At 39.3% G+C, this 21,748-nt stretch overlaps 1 protein-coding gene across 4 annotated transcripts in view; it reads right to left on the bottom strand.

The window, feature by feature from the left end:
* The window catches only part of SH3KBP1 (SH3 domain containing kinase binding protein 1), a 191,188-nt gene extending 179,309 nt beyond the window's left edge, over positions 1–11,879 (bottom strand). For 3 of the 4 annotated variants that reach the window (XR_001922148.1, XM_018084240.1, XM_018084238.1), the window contains exon 1: positions 11,750–11,876. Coding sequence is in view for 2 of the 4 variants with exons in the window: in XM_018084240.1 (XP_017939729.1) it covers positions 11,750–11,791 (42 nt within the window). In the remaining 2 variants the exon portion in view is untranslated. Of the gene's footprint in view, positions 1–11,723 lie in introns of all 4 variants that reach the window. The other variant, XM_018084241.1, reaches the window with a different exon arrangement.
* Positions 11,880–21,748: the final 9,869 nt, after the last annotated feature.

Genomic DNA, 21,748 nt, shown 5'->3' with positions numbered 1-21,748 from the left:
GCAGGGTTTTACTAGATGGCCCCGAAGCAAAGCTTTGCTATACAGCTGCTGCATAGCAGGAGCTCTCTGGCAATACATTACACTAACACTCTTATAACCATGAAAGAACAATGGTACACCAGAGCAGGAGATGCATATTCCTACCACAAGTGAGGCTGTTCATCCATAATGTCTACAAAGAACATTTTGGTTTTGTATTATTTTATCCTATGTATCTTTGCATCTGTGGTGGTTTACTTCACAAATCCATTCAAGCATCATGTGACACCTTTTTGCAAGTCCTACTTACCTGCATTTCCCTGACAGCAGCAGGAATGCAAAATCTTACTACTTTGAGATGAAGTTGAATAAAATGATGGTGTCACTATAATGGCAGCACAGTACCAAGAATGCTGTTTGAAGTTCAAGTCTCCCCCTGTTACTCTGTATCATGCTCCAGTGATGCAAACTTCCCTTTTCTCTCAAGCAGTCTAACCAGCTAATATTAATTGGCTTTAACTAAAAATAATTGCCTGTAGCCAGTATTTATCTTTAATTTCATTGCTTGTTGCCAGATCTGATGAGAGGATCCCAAGTCTGGGAGCCTAGTCAATTTTTCCAACAACGCAGTCTAGTAAGAGATAGTAATTTAGCCTCTCCCTGTAAATCCTGTTTTTACTTTCTGAATGTCTGAGAACATCAGCAGAAAACAAATACATCTGTTAGCACTCATTAGCAAATCCTGGCACTGGTGGTTGTTAAAACTCAAATCCCATCTCCCTGTCTGTCCTTCCACATACATTCTTCAATAGTAGGACTTGAGAATCTCATTTTAGTACAGACAGGCTCAATCAAAGGCGTGACCAAGAAAGCCTCCACTAATATAACCAGTCTTCAAATATAAAACCTCTTTCTGACACAGGTATAATAAGTATTTTCTCTCATTCTTTATGGTGCTCAGTGTCATGGAGCTACAATTTGACAGCAGAAGGACATGGTACAGAGATTGGAGAGGCAGGTTACCAACACATTACAAGTAACTCCAGGCATGAGCAAGGAAGCCCTGCAGGAGGTTCTTCAACCCTGTAACTTGTACACCCAGTTTCAGCTCCATGAGAAAATAAAACCCACACAGAAGCTGTGGGGTGGGGAAGTGAGAAGAGAAGGGCAGCTTCTAATGGAAACACATGAACCTTAAAAAAAAGAAAACTACTGGGAGTACAGTACACTCAATTTAAAGAGACCAAACAAAAACTGCTGTTTTCTAAATATCTGAATGTTCACTAAGGAAATAATGCAGTGGTAAAAATCCCAGCACAAAGAAATGGGGTCAATATTACAGAGTGTCCCTGCAAGTGTCACCAGGGTTCAGAGGCACAAGCAACACACATTCTACCTATTTGTAAAAACTCTCAGATTTAAAAAAAAAAACAACCTTATGCAATTGCTTAGTGGAGTAAAAAAGGTTGAATTAATGGATGATACCAGAGAATAAACTTCCTTTCTTTATTTTGTAAAGTGAAAGTCCCTTTAAAAATAATTTCTCACACCTTAATTTGTATGTTCTGGTTTTAGATCCAGTGTTTATTTCTGCATACAGCATACACACATTATGCACACCTACTGCATGAACATGTATATATGTATTGCTGAAAACACCAGGAAAGGGATTATAGTTTGAAAAAGAGTATTTATTTTACAGTTTAATTCCTCCACTTACTCAAAAGTTTCCCCTGATGTCTACCAGTTTGAATAGTCTTTAAAAAACTTTCACATTGTCTGAAAGGCTGCAGAAGTTCATGTTACCTACTAAAAACAAGTCAGAAGAGAATAGAGAAATTGGAAAGTTTTCTATGCAGAACCATAGAGCAATTAATGACTATGAAATACAGTGCTCAGTCCCACAAGAACTGGTGGATGTAAGCAGTTGTATCCTCCTAGTTATTCCGTGAACTACTGAAAGGAGGTTTCAAAGTACATATGATCTTTCCTTCTGCAGGGAAAAACACTGGTGATATCTCACAGCAAGCTAACTCAAATCCTTCCAGGATTTTAGTTTAACCTTAGCATTATACACTTTTACGCAACATCAGTAACAAACCAGTTTTTGTTTTTTAATTAACCATCATTAATTGTGACAATCCGTCATGAAAACTAATCAACTCAAATTCACAACCATAGGCCTTCCAGTGCTCTCAGTTTGAAGGGACAGATCCCTCAGAGTCAAAGAAAGGTAAATACAGTAACACACCACAGACCATTACTAATCAACTGAAGGTTGCAAAATTAATAAAGTGTGTGGGAACAGAAGAAAAAAACTTAGCTTATGTCCCTCTGTACACGCACAACACCACCTTTCAGGTAATTCCACTCAGAAGAACCTAATTTCATGAAACAAATTATATAGCAACTATTCGACTAAGTTTCAGAATTAGACTCCTCTAAAACAAAAGGGAAGCATTAAAAAATTTACTGAAAGTTACATTGAGACACATGTGCACCTTTTTGGTCGGTGAATTTTATTCAAGATATTTTTTATTCAAGATAGTTAACATGGTAGCTCTGAATTACAGACATTTTTCCATCTATATTTCTGCAATTCAATCTTGGAAGGAGGTCATTTTAGAAGGAGGAACAAATTACATTTTGTCTTTGCACTTGACAGTACAATAAAATTAAGACACAGGACATCTGAGAAGCATAAAGAAAACATGAAGATCTGAATTTTATCTTCCACCTATTATTATCAGGTACTATTGGGACAGTGACTCAGCAGTGGCTGATGACAGTGTATGAACCATGTCTCTGAAGTGCCATGGCCATGTGATGCAGACAAGGTGACAGCAACATGCAGTAGGACAGGCAGTCTGCTCACCTGCTGGCAAGGCCCTGGGGGCAGCACGATAAGGAAGCTTGGGGCGAGGGAACAAAAACAAAACAATCAAGCAATTAAAAAGCTGATAAACACAGGTGGCAAAAGGAATGCTGAATGTCATGATGATCTTGGCTCCAAGTACAAAGAGAATCATTTTCAGCCAAAAGGATAAAAAAGATTTTCCTTTGGTTTGTGTTATCAGTTATTAAGTAAACACTGACAGACAAATCAGGCTGCCCAAACACACCAAAGCATGTTTAAAAGGGAAACTAAGGCTTAGCTAAGCTGGTTATCGTGAACCAGCCACAATAATGGGAATAACTTGCAACCTTAAGCAACCAAGAAAGTTACGAAAGAAGTTTCTGTTTTAAAGATGGTTTCTGTTGGAAAGGTGTTTTTAATCAAGGCTTTTGACAATATTGGCTTATGGCTTCTGGGAAGGTGAATGCAAGTTCTCTGGAAGAACGAGTACTGAATCAATCTTTCAGCAGGTGCAGTGAGTTCTCCGTGAAGTGGGAAATAGACAAATTGAGGTTTTGTGAAGCAGCAAATATATAGACCTTGCACAGTCTTGAATTACTTGTGACGCATTTATTTCCCTCAATATTCCCAGTCAAAAAAAAATTTCAATAAAAGAAGTCATTACCTCCTTCTGTAAAGATGACAGGTTTGCCTTGTTCCTTTTCACTGGCAAGGAGGTACCAATGTTATTTTTAAAAACATATGCTTTACTTGTTTCTTGCCTTTCATTCCTCACCATCCCCCATCACAACCTTTAGTGCTAAGTATCCACTACTGAAAAAGTCTGAAGTCAAAACTAATAACTCATCCTATTACAGGATGGTAGTTTACTTGCACTTTTGTCTTTTCCAAGGGTAACTAAACAACCAGAATGTGTATATATATATGCAATAATATATTTCATATGGCTGTAACAAAGCCAAAAAATGAGGATTACGAGACTCACATACACTCATCTCTTTCCAACTCTGAAGAGAACAACATGTTCCCTGATCATAAACCTAAACTGCTCTAATGTACTCTGTCCTATTATAATTTTACCAACAGCTCCAGTGAAATTCTAGTAGAGTAAATAATTAAGTGACAGCAAGAAATGGTGGATCCTTTAAGGACTGTCTTCACCATCAGCTTCCCCAATGGTTCCCATAAGATTTTAGGAGGAAATTGCAGCACTTACAGACACAGAACACAAAGATACCTAATTACACAAACATTATTTCTAATAGCAAATAATGCAAATAGTTTGTCATTTCAGTTGATACTGGAACGACACTTTATAAAAACATGAAAGCTGTTAAATGGTCTATACATGATACCTCACAAAAAACCCAGCACTTCTGTACATAGAAGTAAAACCCAAATACAACAGAGAAAATCTAAATAAATTAAAAATCAACATCTCTAAACAACCCCCACATACACACATATATTTACTATTAATAAATTATAGTGTTTAATCAGAAGTAAACAGTACCATTAAGTCATGACAGCAGCAGTTAGAGCAACTAGTCTTGCAATCCCTGATAGCTTTCTTTTTTCTACATGTCCCTCTTGCTCCCATCTTCATTCTTACTTACTGTTACTGTTACTTAAAAATTAAGTAATACAAACTGAAAGAAAATCAGTAGATGAAGTCTGGATCATTGTAATGGAGAAAATAGACTATTTGGCAGACTAAACTTGAAGTACAACCCTTCACAATTACGATTATTAAATGCTGCAGCTACACCACAGGCATTCAGAATACTCTTTCTCTTACTTTTTTGCAAACAAATATTAAAACCATCAGAATCAGATAACATTTCCTAAAGTTGAGGGAATCCACCTCAGGGTCTTGTAATTAAATTGCAAAAAAAGTGGAAATATCGACAAGTATTCACACATTATCTTCAAACAGCAGTGGGACTCAACTGCAATTCAATTTTCTAGGAGCTTGTGTTTTAAGAATTTTAATGATTTTTTTGGTCCTGCCAGGAAAAATCAGATACACAGCTGTACTCTCTTTAAATCCCAAACTGTAGAAGTATATTTTTCAAGATATATATTTGCAAGATATATTTAGCAAATGCTGCTAAGCACCTCTACAGATTTTACCTACAGAGAAGAGTTTCTCACAGCAGCCTCCTCCAACAGTAAAACAATTGCCAGAACAAGTGTGAAAATGAATCAGACCAAAATACATGGATTACTAACATACCCACCCACACACAATCTACAGAGAAAATAAAAACATCCGGAGCTTGTAAAGTTGCCAGAGGGGAAAAAAAAAGAAAAAACTGATTTCAAGGAAGAGAAAGTATAAGTTCAGGACACCTTCTCTGCCTCCCAACCTTTCAGGGCTAGGCTGGAGAAACGCCATCAACCATCTAATCCTATCAATTCTATAAATCCTTATGGAAGCTACTTTAAGAGGCTATTGCCATAACCACATTGAATTCTCTATATAACACAGACTTCAAATAATAATAGCATATAACTAAGTTCTGAAGAAACTGAAGCTACTTTAAAGAATTATGATATTATATCTCCAAAGAAGTTATCTTTGAAAAGATAACTTCTAGATAGCACATTCAGTCCATGTTTCAGTCTCTGATTAGATTCTCCTCATGGCTTGGAGCTTCAGAAAGAGGAAAACAGAAAAGTGTTTAGTTTCCCTGTTAGTCCAAATTTGTTGTGTTTTGCGGGTATTTTTTGTAATTTACAATTTAAACAACAGCATATTTTAAACAGGAATACTCTATTGAGGTTTTCTTAAGAATACAAAAGACAAACCTGAACAAGAAGAGGAAATAATTGAGTTTCCTTTGTATATTAACTTATACTACCTACACTAAACTCTATCGGTAAAACAATATTATGTGTATTTAAATAAGAATGTTTTTAAACATCAGCAATTACAATGCATAAAGAATGAAAAGCAACGCATTTTGTTTGCAAAATCATAAATTTCATAGAATTATAGAATGGTTAGGGGAGGGGACCTTAAAGACCATTTCCCTCAAATTCCCCTGCCATGGGAGAAGTTGGATCCATGGCTGGATTTCCATCAGTTCTATCAATATACAATTACAAGTAAGCCAATGTCTTTCCAGAAGGTTACTTTTTGAAATACAATGTACTAGTCACTAAAAACTAATAAAAACCTTAATACTGAAGCTTCACATTACTGTGTGTTCACTACATGACTGCTGCACGTATTTAAAACCCTCTCACTTTTACATACTTCATAAAATGTTCACAGGCTGGTTCCCACAAAATATCCAACAGCTGACAGCCCCAAACAACAACAATTTTTCCTGTCTGTTCCACACCCCCACGCTCCCCCGAGGAAATCCCCCTCTCAAAGCCTGCCATGAAAACATATCCAACAAACTGATGACCACCAGCCAGCCAACTCCACACTTGCCCCCACGATAAACATACGGGATCCATTCTACTGATTGCAATGAGCATGGCACCCTTCCCATCCAGCTGGGAGTATCACCAGTGACCTGTCACAGGGAATGGGAAAGAGCCTCTCTCACTGCCTGGGAGTCTCAAATCACTTCCAGGCCAAACACCCAGGGCAGCTGCCTCGCTGGGAGCTCTCCCATCTCCTCTGAATCCAGATAAACAGGTTGAGGTGTGACATCATTTGTAATCATGCCTTGGGCATCCAGGAGAGCCCAGAGTGCTCAACTCCCTTGTAAGAGCAAACACAGCCAAGTCAGAGACTACTGACTGGTACAAGACCATCTTGCAGATCTGTGTCTTTGAGGAGATGGGCTGGGAGAGGGAGAAAGATTTTGTTTTATTAGTTTTACTTTCACTGCAGTAAGGGCAACAATAATACAAAATAACACATCCATGATGTTATGTTTCTCCCCACAAAATCTTAATTGCTGTTGACAGAAACAAAAGCTCAAAGAGGCAACATTTTCACATGATGGAACCAATCTGAGTTTCTTTCACTAATTATATTCTCTTACATTTCACTGTAAGGATAACAAGTTTCATGGCCATACCCAGAACTTGGAATAAGAAACTAGCAGTCCTGGCTTTTATTCCCAAGACAACCTAACAGTTAGGATGCTACAATCTAAAACATTTCCTTAAAACGAATACATAGACAGTATTCTAGTAAGATTTCCAACACACACACACACACACACACACACACAAGAAGTTCAGTAACTGAATTGCAAATTCCTGGCAAGTATGCATAAAAAAGAACAAAATCAAACCAAAAAGCCCAACATAACCATTCACTGAATCATAAAGCAAGTTATCTTTTCAGGTATGGACAGAAATAACACTGCTTTCCCCAGTCTACATACAACCTCAGCGCCTCCACTGATGTCATAACTTTCACAGAATCACAAAATATTGTGGGTTGGAAGGGACCCACAAGGACCATTGAGTCCAACTCTTAAGTGAATCGAACTGCGACAAGCGGCTACTTGGGCAAAGCTGACACAGACATCACTTAATTAACAGTATTCCAAGTACTGAGGGGAGCAGTGAAGGCAATACGAACCTACAGCCCCAAAGCAAAAGCAGGAAGTCACAGAGGTGTCAGAGAGTGCAAAAGTTACTGGCTAAGCAGGAGGGAAGTTGGGTGCTTCTCTGACCAACAGGAGTTGGCTGCTTCTCTGACCTGACAGGTACCAAACAGCAGCTGAAGGGCCAGGGAAGCAGAAAGCACTGCAGGAACCAAAGTGTTCTGGGATATGGGGAATATTCTCTTTTCCCTCCCAGGAGCCAAACTATGGCTGCAAAGGGCCCCTGCATGTGCACAGGACCAGTCTTATGAAAGGTTTTATGAAAGCACTAACAGGGATGGATAGGGATGTGTAACAAGCACAGGGGTCTCAGCAAGGAATCACTCACAGTCCCCTGCAACCTTTGGATGGTTGTGGAAATTAAAATCAAACAAACAAAACACAGAGAAAAAAATTAAATGACAAGTAACAGATAAGGATCTCACCATGTACTTATCAACAGCATCAACATCCGTGACATCCTACAACTAACATGCACTATTTAAAGATTGTATTCTGCTTGCATAACAAGAAATCCAGGTTGCTGTTCTGACCCGAGCCAGCAGTACAGCTACACAAACTCCCTATCCTGTTGCATTGATTCTAAAACACAAGCTATACACCAGAATTGCAAAAACAACTACCATTAAACTTCTTACTTAAAATAAATTTACCCCCAGTTCTGCTAACAATATTGGCAAGCTCTCTGGAGTACAGACAAGCTTTAAGGTTGTCACATGCAGAAATTCAGTTTACCAGTATAACACTATTCAATCCCACATAGAATTCGCTTTGAAAATTAAAGCCAGCAAGCATGGCTCTGCACCAGTTTCCTGCTTTCTGCATCTTCATTTGCTATCAGCAAAATCTGTCTCAGACACTGTCACACTTACAAACACAGTTTTGCAGTGCAGAGTATGGATTTCAAGTTAAAGTTTTCAAAACAGAAAGATATTGAAAACCAACTTTATACCGTGTAAATGAACAACACTGCAATCACCTGCTACCTCCTCTTTTTCAGCTGCTTAACTGAGAAGTAAAACAGACAGCCAGGAACAATACATAATTCTCCACTCATACTTCTATTTCTCTACCTGAAAAATTGAAAGAAAACAGAAAAAGACAACAACCAGATACACCTTCATACATTTCTTACATATTCAGCACCAGTAACTCTAATAAAAGTAGGTATCTTCAAAGATGGACAAAGGTAAGTCAGATCTTAAAGAGAGACCAAAGATTTTTTCTCATATTTAGATGAACTTCTTCCACAAAATCTTCCAAGTGACCACAGTCCCAGACTACTCAGCAATGAAAACAGAAAATAAATTTCAAATACCTTTTCTGTTACGCCTTGCATACTGAATTGCAGAGCATAAGAAGGGTATGAATCTCTTTTTCTCGCGGCTGTATACAAAAAATTCAGAGCAGTTGTTTTGCAGATTCAAGAACAGGAAGCACCTCTGATACAACTTCATAGTGAAAGTCCCTTGAAAAAAAAATTACTGCACATGTACTGCATACATATTATTGCTACCTCCCCTTTACTTTTCTTTCTCACATCTGTCTTCAAACAACTCCACTTCAGTGTACTCCTAATTTGCATTTTTTCCAAGAAATTTAAAACCACTTTTTCTACAGGCAACTCCAAAAGTCTTTTCCACATTCATGACCTACTACTCCCTTGAAAAATATGGGGGGTTTTATTTGCTTAAGTAACACTTTACATTTTTGTCTTTTCATAAACATTTCAATATACTGCATTTCCCTAATTTTTTTCATTTCTGATTTCCATATCTTTTCTTCCAAACTGCACCTCCATAATCTGTGCTCAAATGCTAACAGAGACCATTCAGGACTCCTTACCATGTTAATCCCATGGTTTCATTTCAGCCAAACATTCAATTTTTGCAAACCCCAACAGTTTATTTGGAATGTCATCATGAAAGGAAATAAAATCACAGGAAGGAAAAGTGCTTTTCCATAAGAAATTATTCCCACCACTTGAAGGTAGAATGCAAAGTACCTCAAGAATTTCATGAATAGTTTTTACCTTCGAGTAACTTTCTCAACTACTCTTAGAACCAACTCCGACAAGCAATGGGAATTTGGAGTTGCATTCAAGTCCACCACTCATCTGTAGCATCCCTTTTTGCCTGCCTCTTAATTACCTTGTTGACACATACGTTGGCAAGGGGGCATGAACTGGTTGCTGGTGAGCTCCACTCTGCATACACTGGGTCAAAAATTTTCCAAAAACAAAAGAGAAAGTTCACAATTACTTATAATCTTACCGGGCAGAATGATCACACTCAACCAGCTTTCCAATAGGACGGCTGTTTTGTTTGACTATAGCTCTCCAGATACAAGGAGATTTACACAGGAAAAACTGAAGAAACATAAAGGTTTTCACTCAAGAGATTCAGAAACTAACTACACTTTTGGTAAATTTTTATCTTCCACTCCATGTTACCTAATTTAGAGAGGAAATGTTCAACTATGAAAAATGTATTTGACTTTAAATTCTTCCTCAGTCTCAGCTTGAACACAAAGTGGTTTTTAGTTTTTTAGAAGACAGTCTTGGATGCTGACTAATAAAAAAAAAAGGAAAAGGAGGGAAGGAAGGAAAGAGCAGGGAGTAATATTTTATGAGAATGGGTGCAGAGCTAGGAGTTGGACTCGGTGATCCTTATGGGTCCCTTCCAATTCAGTGTATTTTGTGATTTTGTGAAAATCTAAACCATTTACTGTTGTTTTAGAACTTTCTATTGAGAAAAAGCTATTTATATTTTAATTATGCGACAGGATGCCACAGTTTGAAGTCATTTTAGAAATAAGAGGCCTTAAAAATGAGGTACTAAGGGGGAGAACTTGCAAATATTCATATTTAGATTATATTTCCATAACAGAAATTCAGAGGCCACATTTGTTTAGAACACTAAATCCAGCACCTCCTAAAATCAGTAGCAGATTCAGCCAGGAGAAAGCTTAGAGGAAGCCTACATTTGTCCCACAGAACTTCACAGTTCATTAGAGTTCAAGCAGAAAAATATTACCAACACATAATGAGAACCAAAATAGTTTCTTCCCCCTACCCCAAAGTGTGGATTTTCAGAGATTAACAAGAAACAGGGTATCCATTTTCCTCCTCCACTCCCTTTCATCTCACTGAGGCTGCTATTTCCTCCTAATCTTTGCGGCCTGACAGACACAGAGCTGTTCGTTCTTCTTGGCAATGACAGGAGCAAGGATTAGGATGTGAGTATGTTTGTCCCCACAGAAACACCTGAGGCTCCTGTGTCCACCCCCACACCCCCCGCTATGGGCTGGCTACGTTTGCCACCAGACCACTTTCCCAAATTACCTCGACATATGCAGTGCTATTGAAGCAAAATGAAATTACTTCATTATGTGCATATGTCTAAACATACAACAGGCTTGCACAGTTAGAAGAAGAAAAAGAAAAAAGACACTTATACCCTTAGAAAAGGGAAAGTACCAAAGATCCTCTGAAGCTGTTGTAAAAGATTAACATAAAATCTATTTATGTAATTTATTGTAGTTCTGGCTCTCTTTTTCATAATGGAGAGCCAAGTTTATAGAGTTTTATAGAAACTAACAGCCTAGGTCTGCAATGACAAATCAAGGAGGCCCAGAGGTACTAATAGCTGGCCTCTTATGTGCAGACATATGTGTGCACACAGATGCCAGTAAAAAAAAAAAAAGAAAAAAAAGAGATGTTTCTAAAACTCTGAATGGCTTTCCTAAAACCAGAATTACTGCAAGCTATATGGAACATTACACAAAATACAAAGTAATGATTTCTTGAAAAGTTTTTTATAGGCAACTGTATGGAAAAATCCACTTTAATTATTCTCAACTAGTTTAGCCAGGAATAAATATTCACAAAAAAAGCTTCTATAAAACCTAAGAAAGTGTTCCAGAGAAGCAGAAGCAGTTACAGAGAAGAGAAAATATTTCAAATGCAGTGACATGTAAGTTGTTCTAGAATAACCACTTTGTTCTCACTAAGTCAAACATAATCACTGAACAGCAAAGAAATGTAGGGGTAGTTTCTTTTATTTTCAGCATATCAAAACTACATTGTGTTTGCAAAGAAAGTAATCTTTTCTTTGTAGCACTGCCTCAATAGAACATTGTAATGTATCTATGCAATGTACTGTATATATGCAATATATGTGTATATGCAATCTATTATGGTTTTGGATATAAGAAATATCATGATATAAAGGCAGATATTTACCCTGAACAGCACAGTACATAAAACTTATACACACAACACAAGAACAGTTCCACTTTGTACTCACTCTTACAAAGTTGTCAGGGAACAAACCTCTTCTGCCTTTGAGCTGTCCTTCCCACCAGCCTCCATCATCTTTCTTGATGTTGGTGATTATGTCACCTACAGTGATCGTCAGCTCATCATCATGTTGAGCTTTGTAGTCGAACTCCACTATCGCCTCCACTAAAAGAGAAACACACATGTGCATAATTATTAACTACATTTCAGTTTTCATGCCTTTGAAAGGCATAAGAAAATATCAATGCAATTATACATTCTCAGTGAATTATATGTTCAGCTTAACCAAGAGAGCACATCAAATAGGCAACATGTAATGGTAACATTCTGTGGGTAACTGCTGCAAGAGAGGCCAAAGTGAAAAAATACAGGAATGCCTATCATGGTAAGGCAACAAATAGCATGCATTTTTCTTTACTGTTTAGAGGAAATCAATTTGTGATGCTTCAGCAGTATTTATTCTGGCAGCACTACAAAGTTTATTTTTATTTCTTGGACAAATTTTAGCTTTTGTTCACGGGATTTCTAAAGCATTTTATTTCTGGAAAGGTTCTCAAATTCGTAAGTATTTGAAGCCACTGCAATTACTTTGCTAAATGCATCACTATCAACCCAAAGAATATTTAAAAGGAATTTTTTGCATCATGCTGAGTTTCACTGTTGTTTATATAGAAATGCAAAGCTTTGCTTCATGAACATGCTCCCACAGGGTTTCACCAAAGGGAGAAAAATTTACTTTCACTTGTGATTATGTATCAGAGGATCAAGATGAACTAATCCTACTGCTCTGAATGTCTGTTATCAGATTTGCATTATAAGCTTGCTACCATTATATGGTGTATCTCTGTCTTTTCCCAAGAGGTCTCCCCATCCCTGGAAACCTACAGAGAATTAAAGAAGTCATAAAGACAGAAAAATTCCTTCAGATAATCAAAGATAATAGACCTGGGGTGTTCAAATATGGTTTGAAGTGGCCATAGTTGTATTTCGTGGTTCATCATATATCTACTAGGAGGAGTCAGACTGGCAAGGTCTAGGACAGCCATATCTGCAAAACCTTAGTCCTGTTTACTTCAGTGGAAAACCTTGCCCCAGGATGTTCCACCAAACATTTAGCACTTCAACCATCGAAACAGCAAAATGAGAACTGGTAACAGGCATCTGCTTTCTGCAAGCTCTAGCCTGCAAACAGGCAATACCAGCTCACAAAGCAAAGTCAACCATTGCACCACAGACAGCAAAAAGGTTCTGCCTAAATAAAAAGCCCTGCATACTAAATTGAATTAAGCTGACAGGAAAGCAGAGTTACTTCTTTCCACCCCCAAAATGTCACACAGTCACAATGCTGAACATCTCTGTCCCTCCTCCAGAGCCTGCAAGTCAGAGCTAAAACAGTGTTCTGACTTTTGGATACATACCAGGCACAAGTTTATGGCTTATAATATTCAACTACTGCTTCTTCTGTGAAGTCTAAAACCATTATAAAACCAGTTTACAAGAGGCCTGCTAAACTACATCATGAACAGCAATAGAGGAAGAGTGGCACCACACATTACAAGCTGACACGCAAACAGAACATGAAAAATTCATCACTGAAATTTAACTGAAAAATCAGAGTCAGTCAGGCCCGGAGGGACCTCAGGTCTCTAGTTAGGTTCAATGCAGGACCAGTTCTGAGGTCAAACCAGCTTACTCAGGGCTTTGTCCACATCGGTCTTGAAAACCTCCAAGGACAGAGGTAGGTAAGGCACATAGGGGAATCTGCTCCATTGTTTGACTGGGAAAAAGGTTTTCTCTCTATGGAGAGAATGGTTCCACTGGAACCATTCTTGTACCAGTTTTCATCCTTTGGTCTTGTTGCCCCACCATGCACTGCTGTGCACTCACTCCATCTACTTCTAGGCACTGTCAGGGTGCTATTCAGACCTCTCGTTTTCTCTTCTCCAAGACAGACACCTGGAGTTCCTCTAGCCTCAGGTCTCTCTGCTCTTTAGCACATGAACTGTTCCACCAATTTGGTATCAACCACAGACTTGGGGAGAATGCACTCCTTCTCCAGCCATTGATAAAGATGTTAAACACAGCAAGTCCCAGGACAGCCCCTGGTGGTACTTCATTTATTATCAGCTTGCAAGTAGAGTACAAACCACTAACCACTACCTAAATCACACAATGTAAGCCTGAGATCAGCTCAGCTGGTTACAGCATGGTGCTAATAACACCAAGGTTATGGGTTTGATCCCTGTACGGGCCATTCACTTTAGACCTGGACTTGATGATCCTTGTGGGTCCCTTTCAACTCAGAATATTCTGTGAAACATCTGAGGTTGGAAGGCACCTCTGTAGACCAAACCTCCTTATTCAAAGCAGAGACAGCTAAAGTACAGATTGCTCAGGGCCTTATGCAGCCAGATTTTGAGTATCTCAAAGGAAGGAAATTCCAGTGTTCAATCACCCTTAAGATTAAAAATGTTTTCAGACACATCAATAAAATCACCCTGAGCCTTCTCTTCTCCAGGCTGAACAGTCCCATCTCTCTCACACTCTCCTCAGATGTCACATGCTTGTCCAATCCCTCAAGCACCTTCACAGCTCTTCACAGGACTCACTCCACTATCTCCATCTCTCTCTTGTATTGGAGGACCCACAACTGGACACAGCACTCCACATGTGCCTCACCTCCTCACAACACTCAGCCTAATGCAGCCCAGGCAGTGAGGACCTGCCCTTGCCATGAGCACCAGTTCTTGGTTCATCATCTACTTATTGTCCACCAGGATCCCTGGGTCCTTCTCCACAAAGCTGCTTTCCAGACACTCAGACACAGCCTGTACTGCTGCCTGGGATCATTCCTCTCCAGCTGCAGGACTTACCGCTGCCTCTGCTCATGAGGGTCCTGGCAGCCCATCTCTCCAGCCTGTTCAGGTCTCTAAGAATGGCAGCACAATCCTCTGGGGACTCAAACACTTCCCACTTTTGCATTACCTGCCAACTTGCTCAGAGTCCTCTCTACCCTGTCATCCAGGTCATTCCTGAAGACTGAGAAGCAGCAGCCCCATTGTCCCCTCCCTGTGGAACACTGCCAGTGCTGCTGATCACAGTCAGTTTTCAGTCCACCTCACTGTCCACTTACCTGGTCTGTACCTCATCAGTCTGTTAAGATATGAGAGGCAGTGTCAAATACTTTGCTGAAGTCAAAGTAAACAGTGAGTCAGTGATTTCACCGCAGAAAAGCAACAGATTGTTCAGACACGACTTCCCTTTCATAAACCTATGCTGACTACTGCCAACCAGTTTCTTGTCCTTCATATGTTTGGAAATGGCTTCCGGGATTATTTTCTTCATCATCTGTCAGTGGTTCACATGGGGCTGACCAGTCTGTAGTTCTCGACAAAAAAAAAAAAGAGACTTCTTGTTCTTCCTGAAGACAGGAGGTACATTTGCTTTCTTCAAGTCTTAAGGAAAATCTCCTAACCAGAGTGACTTTTCTAGTCACTATCAAGAGGGGCCTCCCACTATGAGTTAGCTCCCTCAGCAGGTACCACACCAGGGCCACAGCCTTGCACATGACTAGTTTGTTTAAATATTACCGAACCTGATTCTCTTCCACTGAGGGAAGGTTTACCTTGCCCTGGACATTCCCACTGGTTTCAGAGCCTTGAACAGGCCAAAGTCTTCCCTCTTCAAGTCCAGGGTTGAAATCCTGCTTTCTGCCTTTTCCCTCCTCCTTTCTGGATCCTGAGCTTTTATCATCTCGTAGTCAGTGGAGCCAAGGCTGTTCTCAGCCTTCAGAACAATAAACAGTTCTTCTTCTGCAAGTATGAGATCAAGCAGACAACACACTCCAGAAACCTCCTGTATTACTCACACCCAACCCAGTCCACAAACAAACTTCTCTATCCCTCCAGTAGATATCAGGGTGATTAAAATCCTCTATGAGGGCCAGGTCCTGCCAACATGAGCCAGATTCCAGTTGTCTGAAGAAGGCCTCATCATAACCCTGCAACTGCATGAAGACATGTAATTCCTCTTCTTTGCATCCCATGCTATATGAATGAGAATACAGACTTTTCAGAGAGGCAACCAGCCATGCTGACCTCCCAGAAAAGAGCAGCAGGTAATTCTGAAAGGCACATCCTTGTCTATACAGATATGCTTGAAAAGGGCCCCCTTCAGTCCTGACTTTTTTGATTAGAAGGTCCCCACTGTTTGTACCCCCACACATTGGTCCACCAATTGCTCATAAGATAGTTAGCAAAGATACTTTTGCCCTAGTCAGGTGAATCCCATCTTTTCCAAGCCAGAGTCTTACAATAATAAAAGCAGAATTCTGTTGTTGACACCAACTATGCAACGAGCTGTTACCCACAGGATCTGTCCACTCATGCTCACACCTTTCACTCTCACCCAAAGCATCAAGGAGAAATCCACCCAGGCTCCCACACCCTTGGTTGTCACCCCAGAGCCATACAGTCACAACTGATACTTTCCAGATCACTACAGGCAGTATCATTGAAGCCTACATGGGAGTGCAGCACGGAATAGTAATCTGAAGGCCAGACAAGCCTTGGCAGTCTTGCCACAGTGTTCCAGATCCAAGCTCCTGGCAAGCAACAAGCCTCTCTAGATGACAGGTCAGGTCAGCAGATGGGAGTCTCCACTCCCTGCAACAGGGAATTTTCCTACTATTATCCCTTGCCACTTTCTCCTGGTGCTCCTTCATGGCTCGGATTAACTAGACTGGTAAGGCACTGTACAATAATTGAAAATAGCATAAATGGAGACACTTCTGTCTTCAAATGTTGGTGGCATTATTAAAGATGGAGCAAGACCCTCGTCACCTATAAAAGTACTGAATTTGTTCCCTACTTGCAGATCATGAGGTGGAGCAGGAGCCTTCCTCCTGGTGTCAGAAGTTATAAACTTCAGGCTTTCAGACTTGCCATTCTGGGAGTCCCCAGACACAGCCCAAGAGGCACAGACTCCATCTGCACTTCCTTCAGGAAAGCTGGAGGTTTGGTCTCTTGAAGCCTCAGGGACTTGAAGATCTAGAAAGCCCAACCCTCTGAACTCAGCCAACCAACAGATTTTTAAACCTCCTTAGCTGTCCTGCAGCATCTTGCCACAACTACTGCATCATTCCTCACCACCTCTGGCAGAGTCTCTGGACCCCTTCTGTGCCAACTGCTACACAAACTAGAAAATCTGTTTAACTTAAACTGACCATTCCAGTTAGAGAAAATTTCCAAAAAAAAAAAAAGAAGACACATTTCTAATATATGAATGAAAGTCTCTAAAAACAGCAACAATATTACCCATATAATTATAAATATATATATATATTTACATATGCACACATACAAACACTTTTGCCCAGAGCAACCAGTGAATTTGGTTCAGAATTTGTATTTACACAATAGCTCTCTAAAGATTACTGGATCCAAGTAGTGGCACCAAGGTATATATGCATCGATGAAAATTTTTATCTCCACAGAACACAACAGCACTGTGGCTCAGAAAAGGCAAAATTCAGGCTATTTAGAGGGGTATTTCCAATTTGGTTGAATCCCAGGAAATATCTTTTGAAAGCAAGGCCCTGTATCTTCATTTTTAAGCAGCCTAGGATGCACTTGCTCTCAGGACTCAAAACTTTTTTTATGTGCTAAGTCATTTCTCCTTCCTACTTAGGAAGACTTTAAATCCTACTCTGATTTTGCTATGAATGCAATTCCATACTTCTTTGAGTATGGAATAAGTAACCAGGAGGCAGTTAGAGAGCTGGAAGGGGGACATGGCAATGGAGCAGGGATTCAGGCTGGCTCCAACTACTGGTTCTTCAAACACTCCTCAACATTCAGACTGCAACAAGACATAATGAAGGAAGACAAACAACTCTCCCACTTTTTAAGTCCCATGATTTAAAAGAGCTCTAGGATCTGTTGCTGTGCTTGCAGTTTTCCCTTAAGAAGGCTGTAAAAATGACATGTTTACTGACAGTTTTGTTTTCTTATTAATTACATTCTCTCTCTTACCTTGAGAGACCAAAAGGTAGGATGGGGCTGTTGACTTAACTGTACAGCTGTTTGGGTAGGCTGGAGGCACTGGAATTAACTCCCTGAAGTTTGTCTGCCTTGCATTAATTCACATACCCACAGCTGCAGCTGTTCAATCACTTTTGTTTCACTGGAAGTTTGTTTAAACAAACAAAAAAACCTCCTTTACTGTGCAGGCTTTTCTCTGTCTATAAAAGTTTCCAATTATTAAAAAACACATATAAATATTTTTAAAAGCTGTCTCCTCTCAGAGAATTTGATTACTGCAATATAAGTGTGTGTAAGCTGTCAGAGACACATGAATCACCAAAACAGGACCACACAATCAAGATGTTTATAAACTCTTCAAAGGAAACCAAGAGCACAGTTTGGAAAGAGGAGTAAGAGCACACCTAACAAATGTGTAGATTGTGACAAACTGATGGGAAGGTACTTCTGAGATCACTCAAAATTGTCATTTATCATACTACTGAAATTTAGAGAGCATATGACAGCCTAAAAGTGCTTTATAATTTACAGGTCCATGCAGTTGCAGTTTTTAAATCAACCTCATTTTCCAAAGCATGCTAAACCACACAACCTTCTCAAAGTGTGTTTTGAAAAATTCGTTTTGCCAGTCAACTTTAGTCTTCTTTGTTTCTTTTGAGGTGAAATTTTGTCTTCATGGAAGCTGGAGAAAACGCTGATCCAGGTATGTTAAGAAAAAAGCAAACCAGAGGTTGTGCTTCACATCTGTAAGTACAACACACCACATTTCTGAAGTGCTGTGCTAGATTTCTCCTCAAGAGCTGGACTAAAACAGTGTCCCAGTTTGCCCAGTGACTCATGATGTGAGAAAACACTCCATGGACAGTGAGCTCAAACTAATTTTATTTGTTAACCAACAAAGGCTGGTCTTAGGCCTAGCTCTGCCAAGGTAAACAGATTGTTACATTAACAGCCAAAACTCAAATCCCTTTTAAGCCAAGAGTAAAATAAAATGGCAGAGTTGGGACAGAAAGATCTGGCTTTGCTGTATTGAGAATTTTTCTTCAAAATATTATACCTCATGATGTCTGTATGTCTAATCTGCCCCAGCTTGCAAACTCTAGCTATCAGATTTTCTGCTGGAAGAAGGCATTTTTTACGTTAGGAATGAAATCCAATATCAAAAGCTATTCAAGTTATTTTGATCTACAAAGGGAACATTCATTCTCATGCCAACACAATCCGCTATTCCTAGCCTTATATTACCATCAATCCAAATTGTAACATAAAAACTCACGGAACAGAATCAAAGCTAGTTATTAACAACCCTGCTGGAGACTGGCACAGTACAACTCATTACTGCAATGTCAGGGAATAAGATTTTTTTAATTTAATGCTTACTGGTTTGGGTTTAAAATATACAATTTGAAATGTTAATGCTATGAACCAGGCATTGAAATGTAACCTGTCAGCTATATTTAAAAAAGCGTATCTGGAAAAAAACTGTTGATTAAAAGTTTAACTAGTCCTACCTTTCATTCCCCGAGTCAGTGTCACATATACATGTAAAATTATTTTGTTGATAATTACAAACATTTCTTTTACTGTTTAGTTTGTTTCCTTGCCACCTTTTAAATTACAAGTAGAATCTAATCTCTTAAACTGACCTAGTCAGAATTTCTTTAATAATGCCACAAACATTTGAAGACAGAAGTGTCTCTGTTTATGCTATTTTCAATTATTATAGAGTGCCTTTCCAAGCAAGAAATAATAAAGAAAAAAAAAACAGAGATTTGCTACTGCGCAACAAAAGCCATGTTATTAAATCAGTTTCTTGTGACATCTGAAGTGTGTAGGCACAGTGGAAATGTTATTAATGTCTTTGGCACTATTCCATCCATAGGGCAACTCCACCTTCTGCAGCAGGCTGGTTTCACACCCAAATGTAGACATTAAAGATTGTGAATACAGTTAAACATGGCAGTCAAAGAGTTAAGAGCTTCTCTACTTCTCTAAATTTTACGATTTCACTTTTGTTAGTCACTCCACTTCATATGAATGCTAAACACACTTGTTGCATTAGCTTACCCAAAAAAACCCAAATGGAAACTAGACAGACTACCTTCAAGTATTCTACATTCAAGCTTTAAATCAAAGTTTCAAATTACATTTTCTCAGAAGAGAGTGCATCAGAGCTTTTATCTTTTGCATAAAGACAATGTTTCATAACGGGTTACAAATCTGCCCATCAATTTCCATCTGCCTCAAAACCTGACAGACAAGGTCTTCTTCAAATGAACTGTTCTGTTTGAGACACCTGGGTACAAGCTGGTGAATGCACTACTCTTTCAGAGTTTATGGGCATACTTAAAAAAAATAAAATCACTATTTTTTACTGTATGACAGGTTGCAAGAAAACTCTTAGTAAAACGTTAGGAGCCACTAGGAGAGAAAAACATCAGTACCTTTTATTAGACCAAACCACAAAGCATAACTGATGACTTACAATCAGAATTCAAACTTAAAAAAAACCCCAAACTACTTCGCATTCAATAGTGTTGGTTTCCTAAACTAGACCTAGAGGGCCAGAAGGTCTGAAGATCACAAATGACCTACAAGGCCACTGTTTTCTGCACTCCAAGAACACTGAACAGCTGGCAGGCCAATTGCATGTGGGATGCTGTAGTACAAATACAGTTGAGAGAAGGAAGATAGATTCATATAAAGTCTGATGGGGCTCTTCTACCAGAGAACAAAATAATCTCTAGTTTATAAAGACTCAACTCTCTCAGTGTCATTATACTTTATAATACCAGATGAAGGAGCCACTGAATAGCCTTTGGAGTCATCACTCTACCAAAATGGAAATGCCCATTACCATGTATACCTCTGAAACGCACATAAAACACAATTAAATAACAATATATCACTAACTTCACATCTCAAAAGTAGATTGTAACTGGGATATTTAAGAAAGCTTGAGTTCCTAGTTTTGTAACGTGTCTGTGGCAGAAAAATTAACTTACACATTTTCTATCTACTTGATTGCAAGCAAGTATTGAAGAAATGTAATTTCCCTGAAAAATTAACTCAAATTTTTTCTCAATTTTTAGCACTTTTCTCTTGCAACACTACCAGGAATAATACTCCGTGCTAAAAGTATTTGCAAGGATTCTGCTTCATGAAAAAGAAAAGCTCGAGGGGAAGATAAAAACAACATCAGAAGGAAAATCTGTACTCTTCAACCTTCAAGATGTTAAAGCCATGCTACATGATAAACAGCAACTCCTCTGCTAAGACAACAGCTTTCAGTTTACATTACATTTTCCTACTTCCCCTTTGAAAACAATGTGGGGGAGCTAAAGGTCACAGTCCTAGAATAGGACCTTCACTGAATCACTCTGTCAAAGAGCAGAGCAGTGGCAGAAGGGGCCACCCACGTCACATCACCCAGGGACCTTTCTGTGTTATAGTCCCAGCCCTCTCCCACAGGCCACACTCCCTGGAAACATCACAGGCAGCCACAAAACACTCAGGACACACGGGAAGCATTTGAGGGGAAGACCCCTTGTGTGCAATTCACAGGTACAGACACACGCAGGCACAGAAACAGAGGAGCTGTACAGAGCACCCCAACCAAAATGGGATTTGGAGGGCAGAGTGAACACTTGGCCAAGGGCTGTCGTGACTCTTCTCTGGGCAGCAGCAGAGCTGAAGCCACTCCAGCTGACATAACGCCCGAGCTGTTCTTCAGGAAAAGAGGAGAGCTAGTTTTCTGTTTTTCAAAGAGGTAGCTTGGTTCCAGCTTTTAAAACACATAAACACCCAGTTATTCTTGTGGAATTCACCCAGTAGGACAAGTAATACTTTATATTCCAGCTAAGGCATTTGGTATGACCACAATCCATCCAAAAATCTTGCATTTACAGTCAGGTAAAGATCAACAGTAAATCAGTGTGTTTGTATTTTTGTATATACGTGGGACCTTTCCATATAAAATTTGCACCTTATA

The sequence above is a fragment of the Manacus vitellinus genome, unplaced genomic scaffold (genome assembly GCF_001715985.3).
Source record: "Manacus vitellinus isolate BGI_N305 unplaced genomic scaffold, ASM171598v3 scaffold_7_pilon, whole genome shotgun sequence".
NCBI classification, from domain to species: domain Eukaryota; kingdom Metazoa; phylum Chordata; class Aves; order Passeriformes; family Pipridae; genus Manacus; species Manacus vitellinus.
This window is presented reverse-complemented; position numbering and strand designations above follow the sequence as displayed.